The 23,602-nt window shown below is 35.9% G+C and overlaps 1 protein-coding gene across 1 annotated transcript in view; it reads left to right on the forward strand.

The window, feature by feature from the left end:
• Positions 1-206: 206 nt before the first annotated feature.
• Positions 207-23,602, forward strand: part of LOC141630012 (uncharacterized) — a 35,767-nt gene continuing 12,371 nt past the window's right edge. The window contains exons 1-4 of the mRNA XM_074442909.1: positions 207-210; positions 617-858; positions 1,002-1,214; positions 1,497-1,577. Coding sequence (XP_074299010.1) covers positions 207-210; positions 617-858; positions 1,002-1,214; positions 1,497-1,577 — 540 coding nt within the window. The remainder of the gene's footprint in view (positions 211-616; positions 859-1,001; positions 1,215-1,496; positions 1,578-23,602) is intronic.

Here is a 23,602-nt window from a genome sequence, read left to right on the forward strand (position 1 = left end):
CTCAACGGACATCTGAAATTGTTGGCACAACCAACAATGGGTCTAATACTCTTGAGAATTCATTAGTTTAGCCTCAAGAAGAACAAGTTTTGAACCAACAAGATGCTAATCAAACTAGTTTAAAATCTTTCAAACCGAGACGTCGTAGGGTGGTCCACGATTGGCATGATAATGTATAATTTGATGAAAGTGAGGAGGTTCTAGTTATGGGTAAGTTCTCCATTATAATTGATATGTTTTATGACTTGTTTTATTTTGTTTAATAAACAGTTTTTATAAACAATTTTCCATATGCATGCCACAAATAGGCTCTATACAAAACCTTTATCTTGTCAATCACAACTTTAGGGATTATTAATATGTCTGGCCAGTAGTTATGCATTGTCTTAAAACATACTCCGTATTTGATTAAGACTAATATGGCTTCATAAGATAACTTTCTAGATCCCATGCCTCTTATCTTGTCCATTACTTTCTCAACCAAACAGGAACACCAAAACAAATAGCAAAAAGGTCAACAATTCAAATCTGGCTGACCCGACCTGCCACATGGTTGGTACTTACTCTATTGAGAGCACACTGATCTTGCTTCTTTATTTAATATGTGTTTCGACAGATGGAGAAGGAAATATAAAAAAGGTCAACAATTCAGTTCAGCCGCATGATGTATGGTATGCTAAAAATACGAGATACTGTGTCACTTTTAATGAATTTTATCAGCCACTCAAAAAGGGAGGACGCATCCTTGTTAGATTTATTGGTGATACGGCTCGGAAGGAAAACTTTTGTCTAATTAGAGATACAAATTGGCACCATGTCCCTGAGACATTCAAAGTTGATATGATTAAGTGTATTCGGGTATGTTATTGATAACTTGATAACAAGGATTTTCATTTCATTGACCGATGAATGTAAACTAATTTAGATATTTGTGCTTGTTTGATCAACTTATTTTTTTAGATTAACAGTTTTTATGTTTTTTTTTCTTGTTTTTTTCCTAGGAGCATTTTGTTATTCCGGATGGTGATGGCTATGATAAAGGTATTCTGAAACGTGTAGGCAAGAGTGTGAGACAATATAGACATGACCTAAAGAAGGCTTTTTTTAAACCCTTGACAAAAACTAGAGAAGAAATCTGTCGAGCTGTACCAGATGGGGTCCCTCGTGATAGTTGGATTCGTTTAGTGGATTATTGGTATTCTGAGAAGGGAAAGGTATTTGCCCAAATATTAAATAGTCGCTATCATTATCTTTACTATAGAATGCATCTAGTCATAATTACTAGTCATAATTTATTTAATGCAGAAATTGGTATTCTGATAGTTGGATTCGTTTAGCTGCATTCACATAAAAGATGTTGGCTGAATTCGTTTAGCTACATCTAGTCATAATTTGTTTAACGCAAATGTTGGCTGATTCATTTAGCTCCATTATCTTCACTATAGAATGCATCTAGTCATAATTGGTATTTTGATAGTCGAATTTGTTTAATGCAGAAATTTGCTGAATGCGGAAAAGAGGCACGTGCATCACAAAATCATGTTCACACTACCGGTTCAACAAGCTATGCTAATATTGTTGGAGCTTGTGTCCTCCACAAATTAGTGTGATAACATTTATAAATCTCTTTTAGGTTCACAAGGGTATACTTCGTATTTTATCAGTTGATTAACGATTACCTAATAACTGTTGGCTTGCTAGAAAGTTTGACGTTATTATCATACTGATGGCGGTGATCAACTGGTCCCTAAAAGTCACACCTAAAGGATGTGTTTGAGAGATGTGATTGTATGAAAATATAATCACATTGATGCCTGACTAAAAGGTTAGTCCAAGTAATTGACTAAACAGATAGTCAACGTGTTGATGAGACGATTATTTAATGCAGATTAAATAATATTAGCTGAGACGAATTAACTGTCAATTCGTAAATTGAATATAATAAGTTATATTTAATTAATGTATATAATGTTAGAATGTTAGCTTGGACGAATTAATATGTTAATTCGTAATTAAATATAATCGGTTATATTTAATTAGCAAGTTAAAGTATATATTATACGATATTGTCACAGACCGGCATGCATTATTAAATCCACTGCAAGCTGTTGTGTGTAGACTTATTAATACGGAATGATATAAATGACAATTTATAAATAATACATTTTATACATTTTGTATACTACCAAAATAAGAAGATTTAATCTCCTTATTTTTGGGTAGGTAGAAAAACCGAAATAAGAGAAAATAATTCTCTTAATTTCGGATATGGGCCGAAAAATTAAAAGAAGAAAAATCTACCCTAATCACTCCATATACTCGGTTTATAGGGAGATTAAGAGGGGTTTTTTCTAACCTAATTTTTCTAACCTATTCTTGCCTCTCATCTAAAACACAAAACCGAAAAACCCTAAGCAATTTACAGAAATAAGGGATCGATTCTAGCAAGAACACAAAGGGCATATCTCATATCATCTTGGGTGCAACTGATAGGTGAATATCATTGCGATATTGTTCTTAGGCCGATTTTGCTAGGACCGAAGGTTGTTTCTTCATTCTCTACTTTTGTTTATGTAATTCATTTTATGACTCGCATTCGTCATTATAATTCGTTATAATCCTTAATATTAAAGGAAGTATACAGATAATTTCTCACAAGTGGTATCAGAGCCAAGGCCACGAATTTTATTTTGATGATTTTCATAAAATGAATTTGAACAAAGGGTTTATGAATCGAAAAAAAATATATATATATACACATATATATATATATATATATATATATATATATATATATATATATATATATATATATATATATATATATACACTAATTTGAAATTTTTTTGCCGATTGAAAATTTTTTTCTGCCGTGTTTTTGTTCTTGTTTTGATATTATATTTCCATTTTGATTTTTCATATGGTTGTTTTAATCAGTTAGAATGATTATATGAAGAATTGGTAGATGTTTGATTTAATGAAGATTAAGTTAAAATGTAAATGGAATCGTCATGTTGATGATATAAAAATTTGTTTTTGCTATATAGTTTCTGGCATATACGGTTAATTATGTTTCATTAATTCATATGCTAATCATGTTCTAATAGCAACTATAAACGATTTTCTTCATCAAAATTTTTGTTTTAGGGCATTTTTGCCGCAAAAAGAAAAAAGGGCTTTCTTAAGGTTTGCCGAGAGCTCCTAAGAAAAAAAGGGTTTCTGGTTTTTTGTGTTACGTTTTTTTTCAGAAATACCGTATAAAAAAATTTTTTTTGTTTCGGTTTTGCTGAAATACCGAAAAGAGAAAAAAAAAAAGGTTGCTTTGTATTCAGCCGTGAGCAAAGGAAAAAAAGGGAAATTTTTTGTTTTGATTTTGGCTAATTAATTATTGTGAAGCGGTTCATAATTCATAGATACCTAATTATTTTAAAGAGGTTTAAAATAACGATTGGATTAAATTCATATTACAAGTTTAATGTGAATTAAGATTAAAATTAATGTGATTAATTGAGGAATTGTCACTTAATTTGATCATTTAAATAGGTGGTTTGGGTAAAATTAATCTACATAATTAAAGAATTATGTCTTGTATGTTTAATTTTTTTTAGTTGATGCATTTTATTTAGTTGAATGAATCGTTGAATGGTTTACGTATTTTTGCAATCGGTTGTAATTTGTAATACCTAGTGTGGCCTTGGTCAAATTATGTTTTCGTAATGATGGAAACATAATTTTTAATGTAATTTGAGATCTCGTATCTCCGTTTGGTTTTCTTTATTTGTTACGGTTTTGAAATTAGAATGTAAATAGGTTTATTATGTAATTTTAAATTGTAATTTTTGAGAAGACCAAAGATGGAGATTGGAGCTCACTCCCGCTACATGGATCAAGATGGAACATCAAGACAAGCTTCTCGGGTCCAAGGATGGATTCCAAAGTTTTATTTATGTTCATTTTGATAGGATAGGCCACACTAGGACTTTATATTTGTTTTACGTTTTACCGTTCTTATTGCTTTTCATTCACATGCTAGTTAGTGCATCATTTTACGCCTAAAACCAAACCATCTACTAAAATGCATGAAAATTGACACATATAGGTTGTATGTTAGTTTTCATTGACATACAGATGTCACATGTTTTTAAGCCATCACCTTAGTTTATTCATTCACGCATGCTAGATATTAGTTCACTTAAAATGAATTAAAACAAAGTTGATGTGATCTTCCTCTAAAACGGAAATTGAGACTAGTCTTTATAAGGGCAAACAAATATGAATCCCTTCTTCGTCGGTAGGCATAATATGACCCCTTCTACGTTGGGTAAGTAGTTTGTGTTGACTTAGTTTATCTCAACATTATAGTCCGAAGAGTTTCTCGTAATTATGATGGACTAAAGATAGAATTTAGTAAATTTATCGACCAAGAATTCTAACAAAGTAGAATTAGCCAAAAGGTTGGCTTATCAATTTGAGATAATTGAGTCTTGGGATCATTTATATAATTCTTGAGGAAGGTCAATTGTATAAATGCATGAGTCTTCGCGTTATAACAGTATTGCATTAGACTTAAATTAAAATCGATGCACATGCTTATTATTTATTCTTCTTTTCGCAGTGTAGAACACGTTTATATTACTGTTACAACAAATGGCTGGAAATAACGAAATCCCAATGCCAAGTGCCACACTTGGACGCGAGTCCTGGCTGAAAGTTTTTATGGACAAAATGAATTAGTACACGATACTGAAGAATGATGGGTCCAACTTTGCGGACTGGGAGGCAGCACTACGAAATGCTGCCATTGATGACGGTAAGCTCAAGTACTTAGCTGAGCCAATACCGGTAAAGCCAGGCCCCAATGCGGGAGTTAACGAATCACTTGCTTATAGTGATTTCGTCATGGAAGCGGGTGCGATAAAGAACGTACTCATCTTTGCAATGGAAACCAATTTGCAGAGACGCTTCATTGCCCAAGATGCGAACAAGATTTTCACCCTGCTCACTAACGATTTCTCAAAAGCACCAAGAATCGTTACTTATGAGCATACCTGTCGCTTCTTTGATGCGAAACTTTAAAAGGGCCAACCGGTTAGCCCACACATTCTTAACATGATTGAGAATGTCGAGAAATTGGAGGCACTTCATTGTAAAATCAGTGAGAGCATAGTCATTGACCGTATGCTTCATTCTCTTCACGATGGTTTTGCCCTTTTCAGAGCGAATTACTACATGAATGACTTAAAGAAAAGTCCTCATGAGCTACACTCACTTCTCGTACAGACCGAGAAGGATATGAAATTGAGTGGGAGCATGAAGTAGGATGTTCTCACGATTTCCAACAAGGGTAAAGGTAAGGGCAAAGCTCCAGGCGACCTAACTGTGAAGGAAATGTAGATCTTTATACATACTAACATACTCATATATGTTTAAATTAATTTGTCATAAAATTAAATACGGATTTTATGCATGCAAACAAATAAACAATATAAGGAAGAAAAATAATTTTCTCACCATAAAAATCGGATTTATGGGCACAAGTGAGTTCACCTACTCACTTGTTCTTGAGCTCTCCAAATGGAAGAACAAGGACTCAAAGGTAGAATCCCTCCCAAAAGCATATACCCAAGGAATACATCTTAATAAACCAATACTATTTAGATCTAGTAATAATATTAGTTTTACCATAAAAATGACACAAAATAAATTGTATTTTGGCTCTTGAAAATTTCGGTCAAGAGGTGATGTTTTGTGAGATTTTATTTCTCTAGAATTATCATAAATTGTAGAGAGTTTTTGGAGGATTTTTTTACACTAGAAAAGATGGGAAGAATGAATAATGATGATAAAGAGAAGAGCTCTCCTCTCTTTCTTGTGGGAGGCCGAAAAAGAGAGCATTGGGTAGTATGCCCAATGCCTTTTGTTTTTGCTCTTCGCAAAAGCTTAGGCTTGCAAGGCTAGTACTTAGATATCATGATTGTGTTTTCCACTCAAGATAAAAACACAATACATATCTTACACTACCTCCTCATTTTCGGTTTTTAAGCATAAAATGGAGAATCCATTTTATTTTGTAATTTGTCAAATTTGTCACATGTAACATGTTACATGACATGTCACAATGTAATGTATTTTTAACATATTAAAAATCAACATACTCATAAAATATGTCATTTACAAAATCGACTAGTAATTCGTAATTACTTGTACCAAAAATGTTTCCAAATTATAAACTACAACATTCTGTATTTATAATAATTTATTCATTCCGTTTCAATTGTTTCTTTAAACAATAATTTCATCTAAGTGATAAAATAATTCGATTACTTAGACCGTGTCTCATTTAATCATATTTACAATAAGATACGTAAATTATACTCACAAAATCACTCGTCAATTTTAAGCAATTTAATTAACTCGTATCGGTATACGATTAATTAAATAATCAATTAAGAGTATTTCCCTATAGGTATGACCTAAGGGGATCAACTGATCACCACCGCCGCACTACAAGTAATGTCAAACTCTAGTCACCAACCATTACCGATATGTGTGGACCAGTTGACTGTAAAATATTACATCCCATATGTATTCTTAAAATGAGATTTAATAATGATATTTAAATCATGTGATCGCACTATTGTTGAGGACACATTTCCCAACAATCTCCCACTTGTCCTCGACAAGTGTGCGTCACCAATTCTCTTGTCCTATTACTATCTCCCACTCAATGCAAGGTGTCTTTCGGTCGTACTTGCAAGTGATCATATCGAGAGTGGTTTCCTCGATCCGGAGAATAAGCGATTGACCGGATTTATCCACTCGGATACCTTCCGAGCGTGGCCACGCATTTCGATTCATTACTCCTCGAGTGGCCCCGAGATATTGTTTTAACCCTGACAAGGGGATGGACAATTCCTATCGCACTCATTCCCTTCGACTAGCCACAGCCATCATAACCTAAAATATGCCCATTTGACCCCATTTACGAAGGTTGTAGTAACACAAATCAAAGTTAATCTGAAACTGAGCCATCTTAGGTGAATAGTCTTTAGTCAAAAGAATCGACTTATTTGAATACTATAGCAGCTCTCGCCATGACCAGGCTATATAAATTTGCCAGAACTCTATAAGAGGTCATAAGGCCCGACAAAGTGTTCCTAACAATCTGCCTATGTGATCGACTAGTCATCTCACATGACTGTATGGCACTTGAACTTGCCATCAATCGCATCACACTCTAGTCACTTCGAGACGTCACCTCATACAAGTGACTATGGGCGAATACAATGCTAATCCGCGTTCACTTTAACGGGGTTCAATTGTCTTTACAACCCGTTTGGATGTAACAAAGTATAATATAAGAGTTTTAAAGTAAAACTCGAACGACAAATGCGATTATCACATATGAATAGTCAATGCCTGATTACTATTTCATATTCTATAATCTAATTTGATCTTGTACGTAGTTTGTTCATTTCAACTCAATTGAAATGACATGACTCATCATGTTTAGCCTTTGAGAAGGCTTTGGTTAGTAGGTTTTATCAACTTCTTGTACCTTACTCAACCTTACTACATACTCGTTTTCCTTTGTAATGTATACATTTGCATTACAAAACTTTCTGAGTACGTGTCGAGATCTAATCAAGACATAGGCCCTCTAGCCTTAGAATAGCTCCCACTGTTTTCACAGTGTGCGGGACTCATCATTCTTGCACATCTCATGATTGCAAGTGTACTCAATTTCCGTTATAAATATCTCTCATTGTTCTTTATTGCCTAGAACGATTCTAGAAAATCTACTTCTTAATTATCATAGCCACAATGGTATCTTAACCATCCTAATGTGTTTTGATTATGGTTTTGTCGGAAACCATGCGCAATCTCAATTGTCAATTGTCACTTGTGTAACACCCTTTACACAAAATTGCATCATAAACACTTTGCTTTACTTCCTTAATGCTTCTGCAAGCACTTAAGGGTAATCTTTATAGCTTACTTGGTAAAGATTACTTAAATTCGATTTTTGAAAACAACTCATCATGCTCAAAGCATATGAAGTGTTATACATCATTTCCTTTTAATTGATTCGGCAGCGGAAGCAAATGAAACCAATCAAATATGTTCAATTTAATTGAACTGGTCATGAATCTTATCAACATAAGACTTCTTATTGACGCTAATATCACGTGGATTTATCTTCATAAATCCGTATATTAAAGATGTATTATTATACTCCAAAAGTCTTAAATCATTCGCAATGATCAATATGTCATCCACATATAAGACTAATTAAAACTTCCGTAACTCCCACTAAACTCCATGTGTAAACACAACTTCTCGACTTATCGAGAAATGTTTTACCACATGATCAAAACGTTGATTCTAACTCATTGATGTCCTACTTAAGACCCTCTCTTAAGTTTTACATTATCTTAGGATTGCAAGAATCTACTAAACTCAAGACATGTATTGAATACATTCCTTCTATTGAAGAAGTGGGTTTTAGATTCACTCGCTATGTATTCCATAACCTCATGATGAAACACAATCCCTAAGAAGATCCAAATAGACTTAATCATTTCAATTAGTGCAAAACCCTTTGCAACCAATCTTGCTTTGAAATATCTCTTTATTAGTGCAAAACCCTTTGACACTAATCAAGCCCTTTTGTTTCGGATTTTCATGGCTCTAAGCCTTGTATTGAGTTGTGACTTAAACACTCTTATGTAAGTCATATGTTCATTACTTTCTAGAAGTAATCAACTTGAATCAACCAATTTCTTTTGTAAGTTATAAGCTCTTTACTATCTTAAAGTAGCATGAATTCATCATCTTTAACAAGTGACGAATTTAACCTCCTAGGTTTTAAAGAAACAACGTCTTACACAAAACGTCTCATGTAGCCAAGAAAGACCAGTTTCTTGCGACATAACATTCTTTGTGGCTCTTGTATAATTTTCTCCCACTCTGTCTTCTAGAAATAAACTTGTATTTCAGAAAGATGACTTCACGAGCCACAAACCCGGTGTACTCGTGATTATAATAAGAAAAATGAGCATTTGTTTCTTGTGAAAACTTACAAACATGGTACCCTTACCATTTCATATCTCATATGATTCTATTTAGTGGAAAAAATAATTTAGACAAAAATGATAAAATCCCCAAAAGTATCAAGTAACTCAAAGTAACTTGATTGAAGTCCAAACCATATCGAATAGCGTTTGATTTCTTATCCAACCACACATTACTCCATAATGCGTGCTAAGAGAGATTAACTTGTGATACTATATAACATTTCCTTTGGCTTATATCAAAGTCTTCACTTTGATAATCCCATCACGACTAAATCGTGATTCCTTGAACTCTTTGAATTTCTTCAAAAGATTTTTCTATTTACCTCGTCAACTTAAATCGTTGGTAAAAGAAAATGATCAACCTATTTTGGATCAATGATTTACAACCTCGATCTCCTTTTCAACCAAAAGGCACGAGACATCTTGCTTTGAATACAAGATACGCATATACCATTAACAATCTAATGGTTTCAAGAGTACTCGATAACTCTTTGCGTTCATTATTCCAAAACTTAAGGTTTAATCTTGGGTTACCAATTTTGAGTCTTGCATCATCTTCATGATTTATCATTCTAGTTTGGTTTAGAATATAATCACCTTGATAATGGGCTAGCCATATATCAAATCGTGGTGTATAGGGTCACAAAAGTGAAACCTCTTTTGTAACTTAACAAGTTTATATTCTTATTTAGAGTTTATGCACTTAATAGTCACAATTAAGTACAACTATAAACCCAAAACTAGATTGATTACACAATGACTCTATATCTCAATACGATTGTTGCTAGTCGTCATATTCTAATCATCCTATGTATCAAGTACAATGATGAAAACCTCCATTGGTTTCTAATATTGACGAAGTGGTACTAGCAAAATTTATGTTTAATCAAATAAACATTTAAAGAAGAAGGTCCCATTAGATGTCCTACAACTAACTTGTTGATTCTTCAATAATTTGGGGTAGTTTCCTTTCTCGTGTCCAACATTTGAGACACTGGAAACTTTATCGGTCGGGATTGATAGGTTTAGTATCGTCATTCTCAACAACTTTACTTTTAACATTACCTTGTATCAATTCCATTATAATCTTTACTTCTTGAACCTCGTCCTCATCTTAACGGTTTAAGAGAATGCTCCCACTCATTTCAATGAGTCTTTGCTTTGAGTAGCGAAATTGAATTCATGAAGAACACTCTTAATTTGTTCGTTTTAGTCTTAAAAACTTTCATTGAGGTGGTTGCGTTATTTTGGTCAATTACGAATTCTCGACAAAACTAATTACCAAAATAATTTATCGCTTCAAGGTACTTAATTCAATTAAGTATATGAATAACAATCCATTCTAAGTAGATGTGTTAGTCAAGAATCAAAAACCTGTTTGATAATGAATAACTTTAATCTATACTCTTTACAAGAGATCCTTAGCAATGGTTCATTTGAGGTTTTTAGAAGCAAAATTCAAATTTGTCTCTAGTTACGATGTTTTAATGGAGATTTTGAAAAATCGAAATGATATCGTATATGAATTGTGGTAAAGAAATAGAACAATATAATAACGGAATAGTGGAAAGACTTAACATTTATCGTTTTAAATCATACTTGTAAATAAATTAACAAGATATGAGCATTTATATAGTGACCTCTACCCAACTATAAAAATGATTCCGAGATCCAAATTCATATCAACTTGGGCACGGGGTAGCCGATGCAACCCTTATCAATATAACTCGGTGGATTAACTCTTTATTCGATTCTACTTTTAGAACTCTCGGTCGATAAAATTACATTAACATTTATCTTTAGCCCAAAACACATCCGACAAGGGCACGGGGTAGCCGATACATCCCTTATCAAAAAACTTTTGTTGAGTTCAATCCAAATTTCGAATAAATGTGTCCATTATCCAAACCCACATTAACTTGGGCACGGGGTGGCCGATACATCCCTTATCAACATGAATTCGGTGGATAGACATTTATCACCCACTTCCCCTACGTAACAAGGTTTGTACCCCGGGGTAGCCGAGCGCACTCCCTCGCGAAATAGGTTTTCATGGTTTCTACTATTTGGTAAGGCTATGTCTCAATTGATTGTTTTAGCGAGAGGTCATGTCAATTTATTATCTATCACGTTTTAAGTGAACTAAAGCGGTGAACTACGATAATTTTAATTGACACGGTCGATAAACTCGATAAAATAAGGATGCATGTTTTAGTTATGGCGATTTAGCGATGCATGTGACATAAAATAAAATGCAAGCATAAAGATAAATAAATCCTAGTATGGCCTTTCCTAAAATAGAAAAACTATTTATCTATTACATATTCGGAAACCAACTCCATTGGTCCCTTGAACTTCGGTTGTGGCACGCATCTCGAGGTAACACCGTCTTTATGTATCGCCATTCTTGAAGAAATCCGTCTTTGGGAACTCCTGATTGAATAAAATTACATAATAAATTACATAATTTCCTATTATACATTTGTAACTTAAAATAAAATAAATCTATTAAATTACAAAACGGTGATACGAGATCCCAATAAAAATTACAACCGAATCGATATTCCCATACATTTCGGGAAATACCAATTAAAAACTAAGGCCATACTAAGTAAAATTACATAATTCAAAATTACATAAATTAAAATTATGACAATCATAAAGAAAATGCAGCATTATAATATGTATGAACATGCTCAATTTTATGCTAAATCGCCTTTAATTAGCCAATATCGTACATTACTTGGTTTTTACGGATTTGCGTGATTTCAACATTTTATAATCACAAAAATACATAAACTCATATTTATGCATAAGTTAATTACCCTAACCTCTTAGGACTCAAAATTTAGTCTTCACTAATAATTTGACCATAATTAACCAATATTTTATAAAATTGTTCATAAATGGACCAAAAATTACAAAAATAAGCTATTAAACTTCAAATAAATCACAAAATTTCAAATAAATTCAAAATTTGAAATTTAAACTCATGAACATTCTGAAAAATTTCCATGACACTCATAATGTTCAAAATCTTAGGTTAAAAATTTCGAAAATTTACCGGAAAAACAATGTTGCGGTTTATCGATTTTTAATAAAATAATCATAAAAACATGGAAAAATTACTTTCACTAACTTTTTAATTTTAGATCTGAAAAAGATAATAAAATGCAACATTAGACGTTTTTCCTAAGTCATAGATTATGTTTTATTAATTTTCCACTAATAATGTCACTATTTATGCTATTTTTCTTCAAAAATCCATAAATCATGCAAAAAGACTTCTTTATAGCCAATTATTTTACACACATCTTGTAAAATTGCATGTGACAACATATTAATTTTCTATGACCAGATTCGAAATTTAACTCATATTAACCTATTTTTCACCTAAATCCGAATTTAATAATGAAAAATTCATTTTTCGAGCATAACAAGTCCAAAAATTATGAAACTTTACAGATTATCTCAAAATAAAATATGTAACAACATATCCAAAAACCAACTGAAAATTCGAAGTATAGCTAATTTTAGACCAAAAATGACATTTTTACTCATAAAATCATATTTAAATGCCATTATTGTAAAATATGAACAATAAATATCCGTAAAATTAACCAAAATATCCTAAAACATTTTAGGACCAGAAATATTAATATGCATGGATTAATTTCGTGATATATCATAATAACACAAATTTTACAAGTTTTATTTGTTATTCTTATAACTCGGAAAAACTTTTAACCGATTTGCATGCAAACAACCTTGGCTCTTGATACCTGTTGAAGGAAATGTAGATCTTTATACATACTAACATACTCATATATGTTTAAATTAATTTGTCATAAAATTAAATACGGATTTTATGCATGCAAACAAATAAACAATATAAGGAAGAAAAACAATTTTCTCACCATAAAAATCGGATTTATGGGCACAAGTGAGTTCACCTACTCACTTGTTCTTGAGCTCTCCAAATGGAAGAACAAGGACTCAAAGGTAGAATCCCTCCCAAAAGCATATACCCAAGGAATACATCTTAATAAACCAATACTATTTAGATCTAGTAATAATATTAGTTTTACCATAAAAATGACACAAAATAAATTGTATTTTGGCTCTTGAAAATTTCGGTCAAGAGGTGATGTTTTGTGAGATTTTATTTCTCTAGAATTATCATAAATTGTAGAGAGTTTTTGGAGGATTTTTTTACACTAGAAAAAGATGGGAAGAATGAATAATGATGATAAAGAGAAGAGCTCTCCTCTCTTTCTTGTGGGAGGCCGAAAAAGAGAGCATTGGGTAGTATGCCCAATGCCTTTTGTTTTTGCTCTTCTCAAAAGCTTAGGCTTGCAAGGCTAGTACTTAGATATCATGATTATGTTTTCCACTCAAGATAAAAACACAATACATATCTTACACTACCTCCTCATTTTCGGTTTTTAAGCATAAAATGGAGAATCCATTTTATTTTGTAATTTGTCAAATTTGTCACATGTAACATGTTACATGACATGTCACAATGTAATGTATTTTTAACATATTAAAAATCAACATACTCATAAAATATGTCATTTACAAAATCGACTAGTAATTCGTAATTACTTGTACCAAAAATGTTTCCAAATTATAAACTACAACATTCTGTATTTATAATAATTTATTCATTCCGTTTCAATTATTTCTTTAAACAATAATTTCATCTAAGTAATAAAATAATTCGATTACTTAGACCGTGTCTCATTTAATCATATTTACAATAAGATACGTAAATTATACTCACAAAATCACTCGTCAATTTTAAGCAATTTAATTAACTCGTATCGGTATACGATTAATTAAATAATCAATTAAGAGTATTTCCCTATAGGTATGACCTAAGGGGATCAACTGATCACCATCGTCGCACGACAGTAATGTCAAACTCTAGTCAGCCAACCATTACCGATATGTGTGGACCAGTTGACTGTAAAATATTACATCCCATATGTATTCTTAAAATGAGATTTAATAATGATATTTAAATCATGTGATCGCACTATTGTTGAGGACACATTTCCCAACAAACTGTAGGTAAGCCAAAATTCAAGAAGCGAGGAAACGGTAAGAGTGGGCCTGGTGAGACTAGTGGCTCACAGGGCAAGGCAAAGAGCAAGGGCGGTGACATTGAGTGCCACCATTGTCACAAGACTGGACATTGGAGGAGGAACTGTCCCGTGTACCGTGACGACATTAAAGCAGGCCGCGTCGTTCCTGTTGTATGTCATCTTATATTCATATGATTGAGATTAACCATGCAAGTTTCGGAACTTGGGTACTTGATACTGGTCGTGGTTCTCATCTGTGTAATCATTTGCAGAGCCTAAGAAACATCACACCTCTCGGAAAGGGTGATGTGGACCTGCGAGTCGGGAATGGAGCTAGAGTTGCTGCATTCTCGAAGGGAACATATGTAATCCAACTCCCTAGTGATTTTGAGTTATTTTTAAATAACTGTTACTATGTACCCAGTTTGTCTAAGAACATTATTTCAGTTTCCGTACTTGATAAAGATGGATTTTCATTTTTAATAAAGGATAATAGCTGTATTTTCTCTTTCAATGAAATGATTTATGGCAAAGCGGTTTCCATGAATGGAATTTACATCTTAGATCAAACCACGGAAGTATTACACGTGAATAATAAGAAATTAAAGGTTGGTGACAAAGATCAAACCTATCTATGGCATTATCGAATGGGACACATAAATGAGAAATGTGTAAAGAAACTCGTCGATAATGGGACTATTGCCGCATTCGAATTTTCTACATATGGCACGTGTGAATCATGTCTCATTGGCAAAATGACTCGAATTTCCTTCAAAGGTGTTGGAATGCGCGCTAGTGACCTATTAGGACTCATACATACTAATGTTTGTGGACCTATGTCAATTACCGCTAGAGATGGCTATAGATATTTTATCACTTTCACGGACGATTTGAGTAGATACGGATATGTCTACTTAATGAAGCATAAAAGTGAGTCCTTTGAGAAATTCAAGGAATACCAGAACAGGGTTGAGAACCAACTGGGTAGAAAGGTTAAAGCACTCCGTTCGGATCGGGGTGGCGAATATCTTTCAAATGAGTTTGATCAACACCTTAAAGACTGTGGAATCGTTTTGCAGTTAACTCCACCTGGAACACCTCAATTAAATGGTGTGTCCAAACGGAGAAATCGAACCTTACTTGACATGGTTCGATCCATGATGAGTCACAAGGTAGTGCCTGATTCATTATGGGGTTTTTCTCTTTTGTCAGCTCCTCTTATACTTAACCGAAGTCCGACTAAAGCTGTCGATAAGACTCCATATGAAATGTGGAAGGGAACGGTCCCTAACTTGTCCTTTATTCGGGTTTGGGGCTGCGAGGCTTATGTCAAGTGGATACACGAGGATAAGCTCGGCCCGCGATCGGTCAAGACATACTTTATAGGTTATCCAAAAGGAACGTTTGGTCATTACTTCTATTCGCCTACCGAACATTGAGTTTTTGTTGCGGCTAGTGCGACGTTCTTAGAGAAAGAATTTCTCGAGAACAAGACAAGTAATAGAACCTTCGAGCTGTCGGAGATTCAAGAACCAACAACCGAGGAACAGATGGAGGAAGTTGTTCCTCCAACTGATGATACGGTTAATATTCCAGAGGAACCTAGGAGGTCGGGTATAGTCTCTAATCCTCCGGACAGATACATTGGTATGGTCGAGGATAATGACGTTTTGCTCCTAGAGAGTAATGAACCCGCTACCTATAAAGGTGCTATGGCATGTTCTGACTCAAAGCTATGGCTCGAAGCCATGCAATCCGAGATGGATTCCATGTATGAGAATGACGTATGGGATCTTGCTGATTTACCTAATAAGGTAAAACCTCTATAATGCAAATGGCTTTACAAAATAAAGCATTCTGTAGACGCGCAACCAGATACCTATAAGGCACGAATAGTGGCAAAAGGTTTCACTCAAGTGCACGGATTGCATTATGATGAGATTTTTGCACCCATAGTCATGCTACATTCCATTCGGATAATCTTAGCGATTGCCGCTTTTCATGACTATGAAATTTGGCAAATGGATGTGAAAACTGCCTTCTTAAACAGTTTTTTGAGGAAGAGTTGTACATGGTGCAACCCGAAGTTTTCATAGATCCTGAACACCCTAAAAAAGTATGCAAGCTTAAGCGTTCCATTTATGGACTTAAGCAAGCTTCTCGGAGTTGGAATCATCGTTTCGACCAGGTGATAAAAGAGTATGGTTTCACTCGATCGGTCGAAGAACCATGCTTATATATCAAGTCGAGTGGGAGCACGATTGTATTCTTGATATTGTATGTCAATGACATACTGTTGATTGGGAATGACATTCCTCTCCTATCTTCGGTTAAAGGATGGTTAAAGAACCATTTACAGATGAAAGATCTGGGTGAGGCACAACGTATTTTGGGAATCCGTATCTACCGAGATAGATCACGACGAACGTTATCACTTAGTCAGGAGTCTTATTTGGATAAGATTCTTGAGAAGTTCAGCATGACCAACTCCACGAAGGGGAACCTTCCAATGACGTCTGGGATGCAGTTGAGCAAGTCTCAGTCACCCATGACGCCTGAAGGGATTGAGAGCATGAGTCGTGTTCCTTATGAATCTTCAATAGGATTAATCATTTATGCCATGATATGCACACGTCCAGACGTGGCATATGCATTGAGTATGACGACTCGGTACCAAAAGAATCCAAGTGAAACACACTGGATAGCTGTTAAAAATATCCTCAAGTACCTACGGAGGACTAAGGATAGGGTATTGACTTATGGAGGCGATACTAAGCTATGCGCAATCGGTTACGCAGATGCTAGCTTCCAAACGGATCGAGATGATTCAAAATCTCAGTCCGGGTTCGTCTTCACTCTTAATGGTGCTGCGGTCAGTTGGAAGAGTTCCAAACAGAGTATTGTAGCAGATTCTACCACTGAGTCCGAGTACTATGCCGCTTTGGAAGCAGCAAAGGAAGCTATATGGATGCGTCAATTCTTACAAGGACTTACGATAGTTCCTAGTTCGAATGACTCGATCACCATCTATTGTGACAATAGAGGTGCCATCTTCCAGGCTAAGGAGCCTAAGTCTAGCAATAAATCTAGACATATACATCGGAAAGCTCACCTGATCCGTAATTACGTGGAGCAAGAAGAGATAATGAATGACAAGATAGCTTCGGATGACAACATCGCGGACCCTCTCACTAAACCGTTGAATTTTGATAAGCATGAAGGGCACGTTATTTCCATGGGAATTAAACGTGTTCATGAGATGTAGTAGTTGATTATGGATTTGATACATTATCTTTTTCATATACTATTTATAACTTCATCGTTTTTATAATATTTTGTTTTTCATGTGGATTGTACTGACAACATTGAACGCCACAAAGTGAACTGAATTACATTATATTTTTGTTTTGGTCCGTAATCGCCCATATGAGCTGATAACTCTGGCTTTTATATTGTGCAGTCGATTGATGGTGGGTTCAACGAGCCATAAGTCAAATGGTTGACTGTGTGGACACGGCCCTCGGGAACTGCGTCCGCGGGATCCACACTAGGCATAATCGACTCGAGGTTCTTTCGAATCGAATTAAGACATATTAGAGTCGCCACCAAGTTTTTTGGAAACTTGGAACCGTTCAAGTCAACTTTACACCTTTCATCGAAAAGCATAAAGCCAATCGACTACGAGTGATTAAAGATAAAGACTTGTACCCTATATCACTCGATTTGAATGACTCTCGTAATCCAATGGTATTTAGACGGATCCACAAACCATAGATCTTGAGTAAGGGGTGAGGGTACGTGTTGGGAAGCCCATAAGGACACCCAACCCCGCCCGTCAATAACGGCCTCTACTAAGTCAAGTATGAATTTCAAACAAGGTCATAGCAACTACGATATATGAAATGCAAACATCGTTTTAACCCTAACATGTGAAGTTTCTATGTCGATTTAGATGCAACTAAACTAACTTTGTCAAAGTTGTAATTTAGCATGTGGGTTGATTGATCTAAGCAACATATAAACGAAAGCAAACAAGGCTTAGGGGGAATGGGGGAGCCGTTGGGATCTACCTATTACAAACCAGGCATTTCATGCCGACGCAACAACAAATTAAAGATACAACTCGATCTAAATACAATTGCTACATACAACCGTACACGACATAAAACACACGGCCGTTTGGCCTTGAAAACCGTGCACATGAGGGGTGGCCCACGGCTCACATGACCCACGGTCCTTGGGTCACTCCTCGTAATGCGTGCTCGCGCTTAATCTCATCGAATTAGACATAGGGCTACGCACCAAAGCATGCATTAGCATAAACCGGGCCATGTTGCTTTAAACAACATGCGGTTTACTACGCTCCTACAAGCATTGGGGAACAACCGTCTAACCAAACAAGACTAAGGTTTTTAGAAATCATTTGACTCGATAAAAGAAAACGAACTTGAAAGATTACAACTCGATAAACCAACGATAAATTACAAACAATGAAACAATGAGAAAACAAACGGTATAAAAACAAAACGAGAAAGGTAAAGAAAACGGCCACCTCACGGCCCAAACCAACGGCCACCCTCACGGCCAAGACGAGGCCAACCTAGTTCCTAAGTTAGATTCATTGGTTAGATCGAATGATTGCGAAAAGGGATAGGAACCAAGTTAGAAAACGAGTTAAAAACGATGTTGATTGATTGTCGCATGAGGGTGCATTCTACACGGCCTAAAGGGTCTAATTAGGTCAAATTCGCTAATTAATTTAACTCATCGAGTGTCAATAAGAAGGTGCTAATCACGCACTCTTATACTAGCGAGAAATTAGGTGAAAGAGAGAGATGCATTCAATTATTTACAGAATCGTCGATTGATTTTATAACTTACGTCGAGGCCACCTATCGTGTCTAATTAGGTTATTAAATTAAATTAATGTTATCTAAATACGTCATAGGTTAACAATCAGAGGTTAAACTAACATACAACGGGTCCTAGGGTATGTCGATTTGGCCGAAACAGTAAGGGGGTCGAAAGCGATGAAAGTTAGACAACTCGTTTTATTTATGCACTACCTTGAACACGAGGATATGTAAATGAGACGGGGGTGTACGACCGACAGAAGTAGCGGTTTCTTTTCCCATCTCAAGTCAACGCGGGTGTTCATGGTGGTACTTTAACTCATACTCGGACTAACTAGTTTCATAGTTAATTTAAAACAATCGATAAACAAAACGAAAACAAACAAAAAACAAACTATAAAAAAAGCATAAGAAAACGAAATAAAAAAAGGAGAGAAAAGGGGATTTGATGCACCTTCAACCTACATGTATCGTTGACACCATCTTGGGTTGTAATCGATGGTAGATTTTGTCTCGAGAGGCCGTCGTCGACGAAGAATAAAGCAAACACGCGTTTTGGAAACTTTCTGGACAACGATTTTAAAACAGTGATATCTCCCTCGTTTCACGACGAAAATTCGATCTAAAAGATGTTTTGGAAACTAGAAAGAGAGGAGAACAAGGATCTTAAAGCATCCCCTGCTCGTTTTGGGTTATTGGGCACGAAAAACGAGCACAAACAGAACTGGACAGACAAGAAGAAACCGCGAAAACAGAGTGTTATTTCACTCTGTTTTTCGAGGGATTTCGTGTACTCTCAAGGGCAATTTGGCTCGTAATTCTTTGTCTAATGTGTATATGGATGTTATGTGGTTAATTAGGAACAAGAAACTCGAGTTTTTATGGAGGTTTGATGGAGGAACGAATGGGTTTTCGAAGAGGACACACAAACAGTTTCAGTTTGTGTGTCGGTTTTGTTTAGGGTTTTTGAAGGATGTTTAGGGTTTGTTTCTGAGGTTTAAAGCTTATGGGTGATGGTAGGATGTATGTAGAAATTAGAGGAATGAATGTATGGTGAAGGGGTGGTATTTATAGGGAGTTAAAATAGGTTAAAAGAGAGGAAGGGCAAATCGGGCTAGCTCACGGATGGCTGCTGTCCATCGACTTTTGTGAGGGTTTGAGGGGGGTTTTCTTGGTGATTAAGCTAGGATAATATGGGTAGGATACTAGGGTATGGGTTAGGGTTAATGTACTCGAGATTCGTGCCAATTCGTAAAGGAAACGGGCTCAAAAACCGAGCTAAAATCGAGCTAAAAAACAAGTACTCAAAACGAGTTTCCTTCGCTTTTCAAATCGATTTTTCAAATCAATTAATAAATTAAAATAAATGACTTTTCAAATCAAATATACTCATAAAATGATTTTTTCAAATCAAATACTTATTTTATTTTCAATAAAATAAACTTAAGAAAATAAATTCAAAATAAAGCTTTAATTTAAATACCATTTAAATTAATAAAATGAACTCACTAAAAAACATTAATTTAAATATCATTTAAAATAATAAAATGAATTCACTAAAAAAACATTAATTTAAATATCATTTAAATTAATAGAATACTTCATCGACGACGCCCATTCTACCTCGTAAACGAGCTCCAAATAATGACAATGACAACTAAAGAATACACGTGTCCTATCATCATCGGGTGTTTGTCGGGTTCTCTATAAATTCCAATATCGACGGATACGGGTATCTACAGAGCCCCCACTTTGACTGAGGCTTGGACAAGGCGAAAGTCAAAGTATACCCTAGGTCCCTTTCGACCTGAGGATTCTTCGGGTCGTTTATAGTCCATTAGACTTGCGTATATAAGCTCGCCAGCCATAAGAAGAGATCATACCTGAAACTTCGTTGGGGGATTGACCCTTGCTTCTGTTGTGTCGAAATATCATCGTTGGTCATCGACCCATAAATTGCATAAATGGTGGGTTGAGCCTTATCCTTAGGCGCCTACGTATCCGCTTTTCGACGGAATCAAACCGCGTCGTAGTTTAAGAATCGCCGACATATGCCCAAAGTTTATCATCTGCTGGCATTTGTCCAAAATTCATCATCTGCTGACATTTGCCCAAAATTTATCATCTGCTGGCGCTTGTCCGAATGGGACGGGACTTTCCAAGGAGGTTGCCGCCGCTTTCATCATTTGCTTTCAGCTACGGAATTCTTCCATTTCATACTCTTGTATTGAATTGAATTCTTGGTGGATGTCATCCATTACATCTCGATAGTGGTCTCTGAAGCCAACGGCTTCAGAGCCCCCAGTTTGCGATGGCTCTAAAGTCGAAGACTTTAGAGCCCCCAGTTGAAGCATATCCTGCTACATTTGAAACACAAAAAACGTACTAGCAATAATCATCACATAAGCACATTTGGATCATCGATCTTGAAATTGGATCATTTTGAAGTACTGGGTCGTCGACCCGAAAGTTGAATTTGATAATTTTGAATAATTGGGCCATCGACCCGAAAATGTGTTGGGCCATCGACCCTTCGAAATTGAATTTGACAAAATTGGGTCATCAACCCAAAATTTGAACATGTTGAAGATTTTGAATAATTGGGCCATCGACCCGAATTTTGAATTTGAAACGAATCATAAAAAGAAAATATTTGAATTTTGAAATTTTGAAATCGAACCTTGATGGGTGAGCATGAAATGCGACTCAGACATTCTGTATGACTCGTGAACAACGTGGGCGTAGCCCGCTACCGCAAAACAAAAAAAGAAAATAAAACCGTAAGTGTGCACGGGCTTTAATTCAAATATGGACTTGTCGAGGGTAGAAATGTAAATCGGCCGTTCCGGCGCCAAAAGATGGCAAATGGGAATCACAAGGTCGTCGAACTTGGGACGGAGATATCGTATGGCATGGGCGTGCTCCCGAGGGCACATGGGAATCAAGATCACTTGGCATCGACAAGGTGGATTAAACTCACAGAGGAACAACGTTGGCTTCACCCAGACACTAAACACAGGTTAATTTTATGAGAACACTTAGACATCACATGTCACTCTTGTTGGGAACATTCTGTCACTCTTCTCCTCGCCTCCTTTCTTTTCAGCGAGTATTCATCATTTCTTGCCACCGCCTTCTTTCTTTTCAGCGGGCTTTTACTATTTTTCTTCCACGCCTTCTTTCTTTTCAGCGGGTTTTTACTATTTTTCTGTTCCCAACACAAACCTACATCTATATGACTCGGCATCTTTGCCTAAACCGTTAGATAAAGCTCATTCCGAGACTTGACACTACTCATCTGAACCTATATCCTCGTCCTAGCCTACGTCGAGTGCTAAGACTGAGAAGACTCCTAAAACTGACTCACGGGCACGGGTGTGTGGAAACGGTTGGGTTCAAAGGCACACTCGGGCTCAGCCTTAGAAGGGAGGCTTGGTCCTCGCTTGAGTGTAAAAGATAGGCTGGGCCCTCGGGAGGAAATGACGATCCCTCCTAAGGAGCGCGCTAGACAGAACGCAACTGCCCCTCCTCTGCAGGAGCCTCGGTCACGTGACCCAAAAGGCAAAGGGAAAAAGAAGATGTAGGAGCCTTCGACTCCAAATATATTATTTAATACTACTACTTATGATTTGTTGCTAGCTGTTTTCTTCTTTTTTTTCTTTTGAAGGATGTAATGGGCATCGCCCGATCTTTAATAAGACTTACTATCTATTAAAAATTCCCAGTTTCTGCATAAAATTTCATTTTATTTAAAGGAAGGGTCGGTTGTACTCTTTTAAAGAGCTGCCTACGTATCTGTTATCAACAGAATCAAACCGAGCTCGTAGTTCCACAAAACAAATGCGCTATAATCATCGATTTATAACGCACAAAAAAGCAGCGAAGCAAAAGTGCCGCGGCCTAGACTCGCTCACGAGCACTGCAATTCAAAATTTTTATTTTACGACATTGAGAATGAGTTCTACGGATAGTATTTCTTCAGTTGATCCAAATTCGTCGGATTCGCAAAGTCATTTCCATCTAGATCTGTCAGTCTGACTGCGCCTCCCGATAATACCTTCTTTACCAGGTAAGGACCGGCCCAGTTCGGCTTGAATTTTCCCCTCGGGTCAATTGGTAGTAAAGCGCGGACGGACTTTAGGACTAAATCCCCATCCTTTATTCCTCGAGGTTTCACCTTTTTGTTAAATGCCCTTTGTATCCTTTTCTGATAGAGTTGAACATGATGTAGTGCATTTAACCGTCGCTCGTCGAGCATGACCAAGGAATCATACGGCTTGCGCCATCGGCTTCAGGGACCGACTTTCTAACAGGATCCTTAAAGAAGGTACCTCTAATTCGATAGGTGAACGCTTCCATCCCATATGTTAAATAGAACGGAGTTGCTCCAGTGGTTGTGCGAATAGACGTTCGTATCCCCACGGCGAACGGTATCTTTTCCGCCATTCGCGATAATTGTCGGTCATCTTTCCGAGAATCACGGTGATTGTCTTGTTAGCGGCTTCTACTTGCCCCATTTGTTTGAGGTCGATAAGGTGACAACTTGTGGTGTTTGATTTTATACTTTTCAAGTATTACTAGT

The sequence above is a fragment of the Silene latifolia genome, chromosome Y (assembly GCF_048544455.1).
Source record: "Silene latifolia isolate original U9 population chromosome Y, ASM4854445v1, whole genome shotgun sequence".
NCBI lineage: Eukaryota > Viridiplantae > Streptophyta > Magnoliopsida > Caryophyllales > Caryophyllaceae > Silene > Silene latifolia.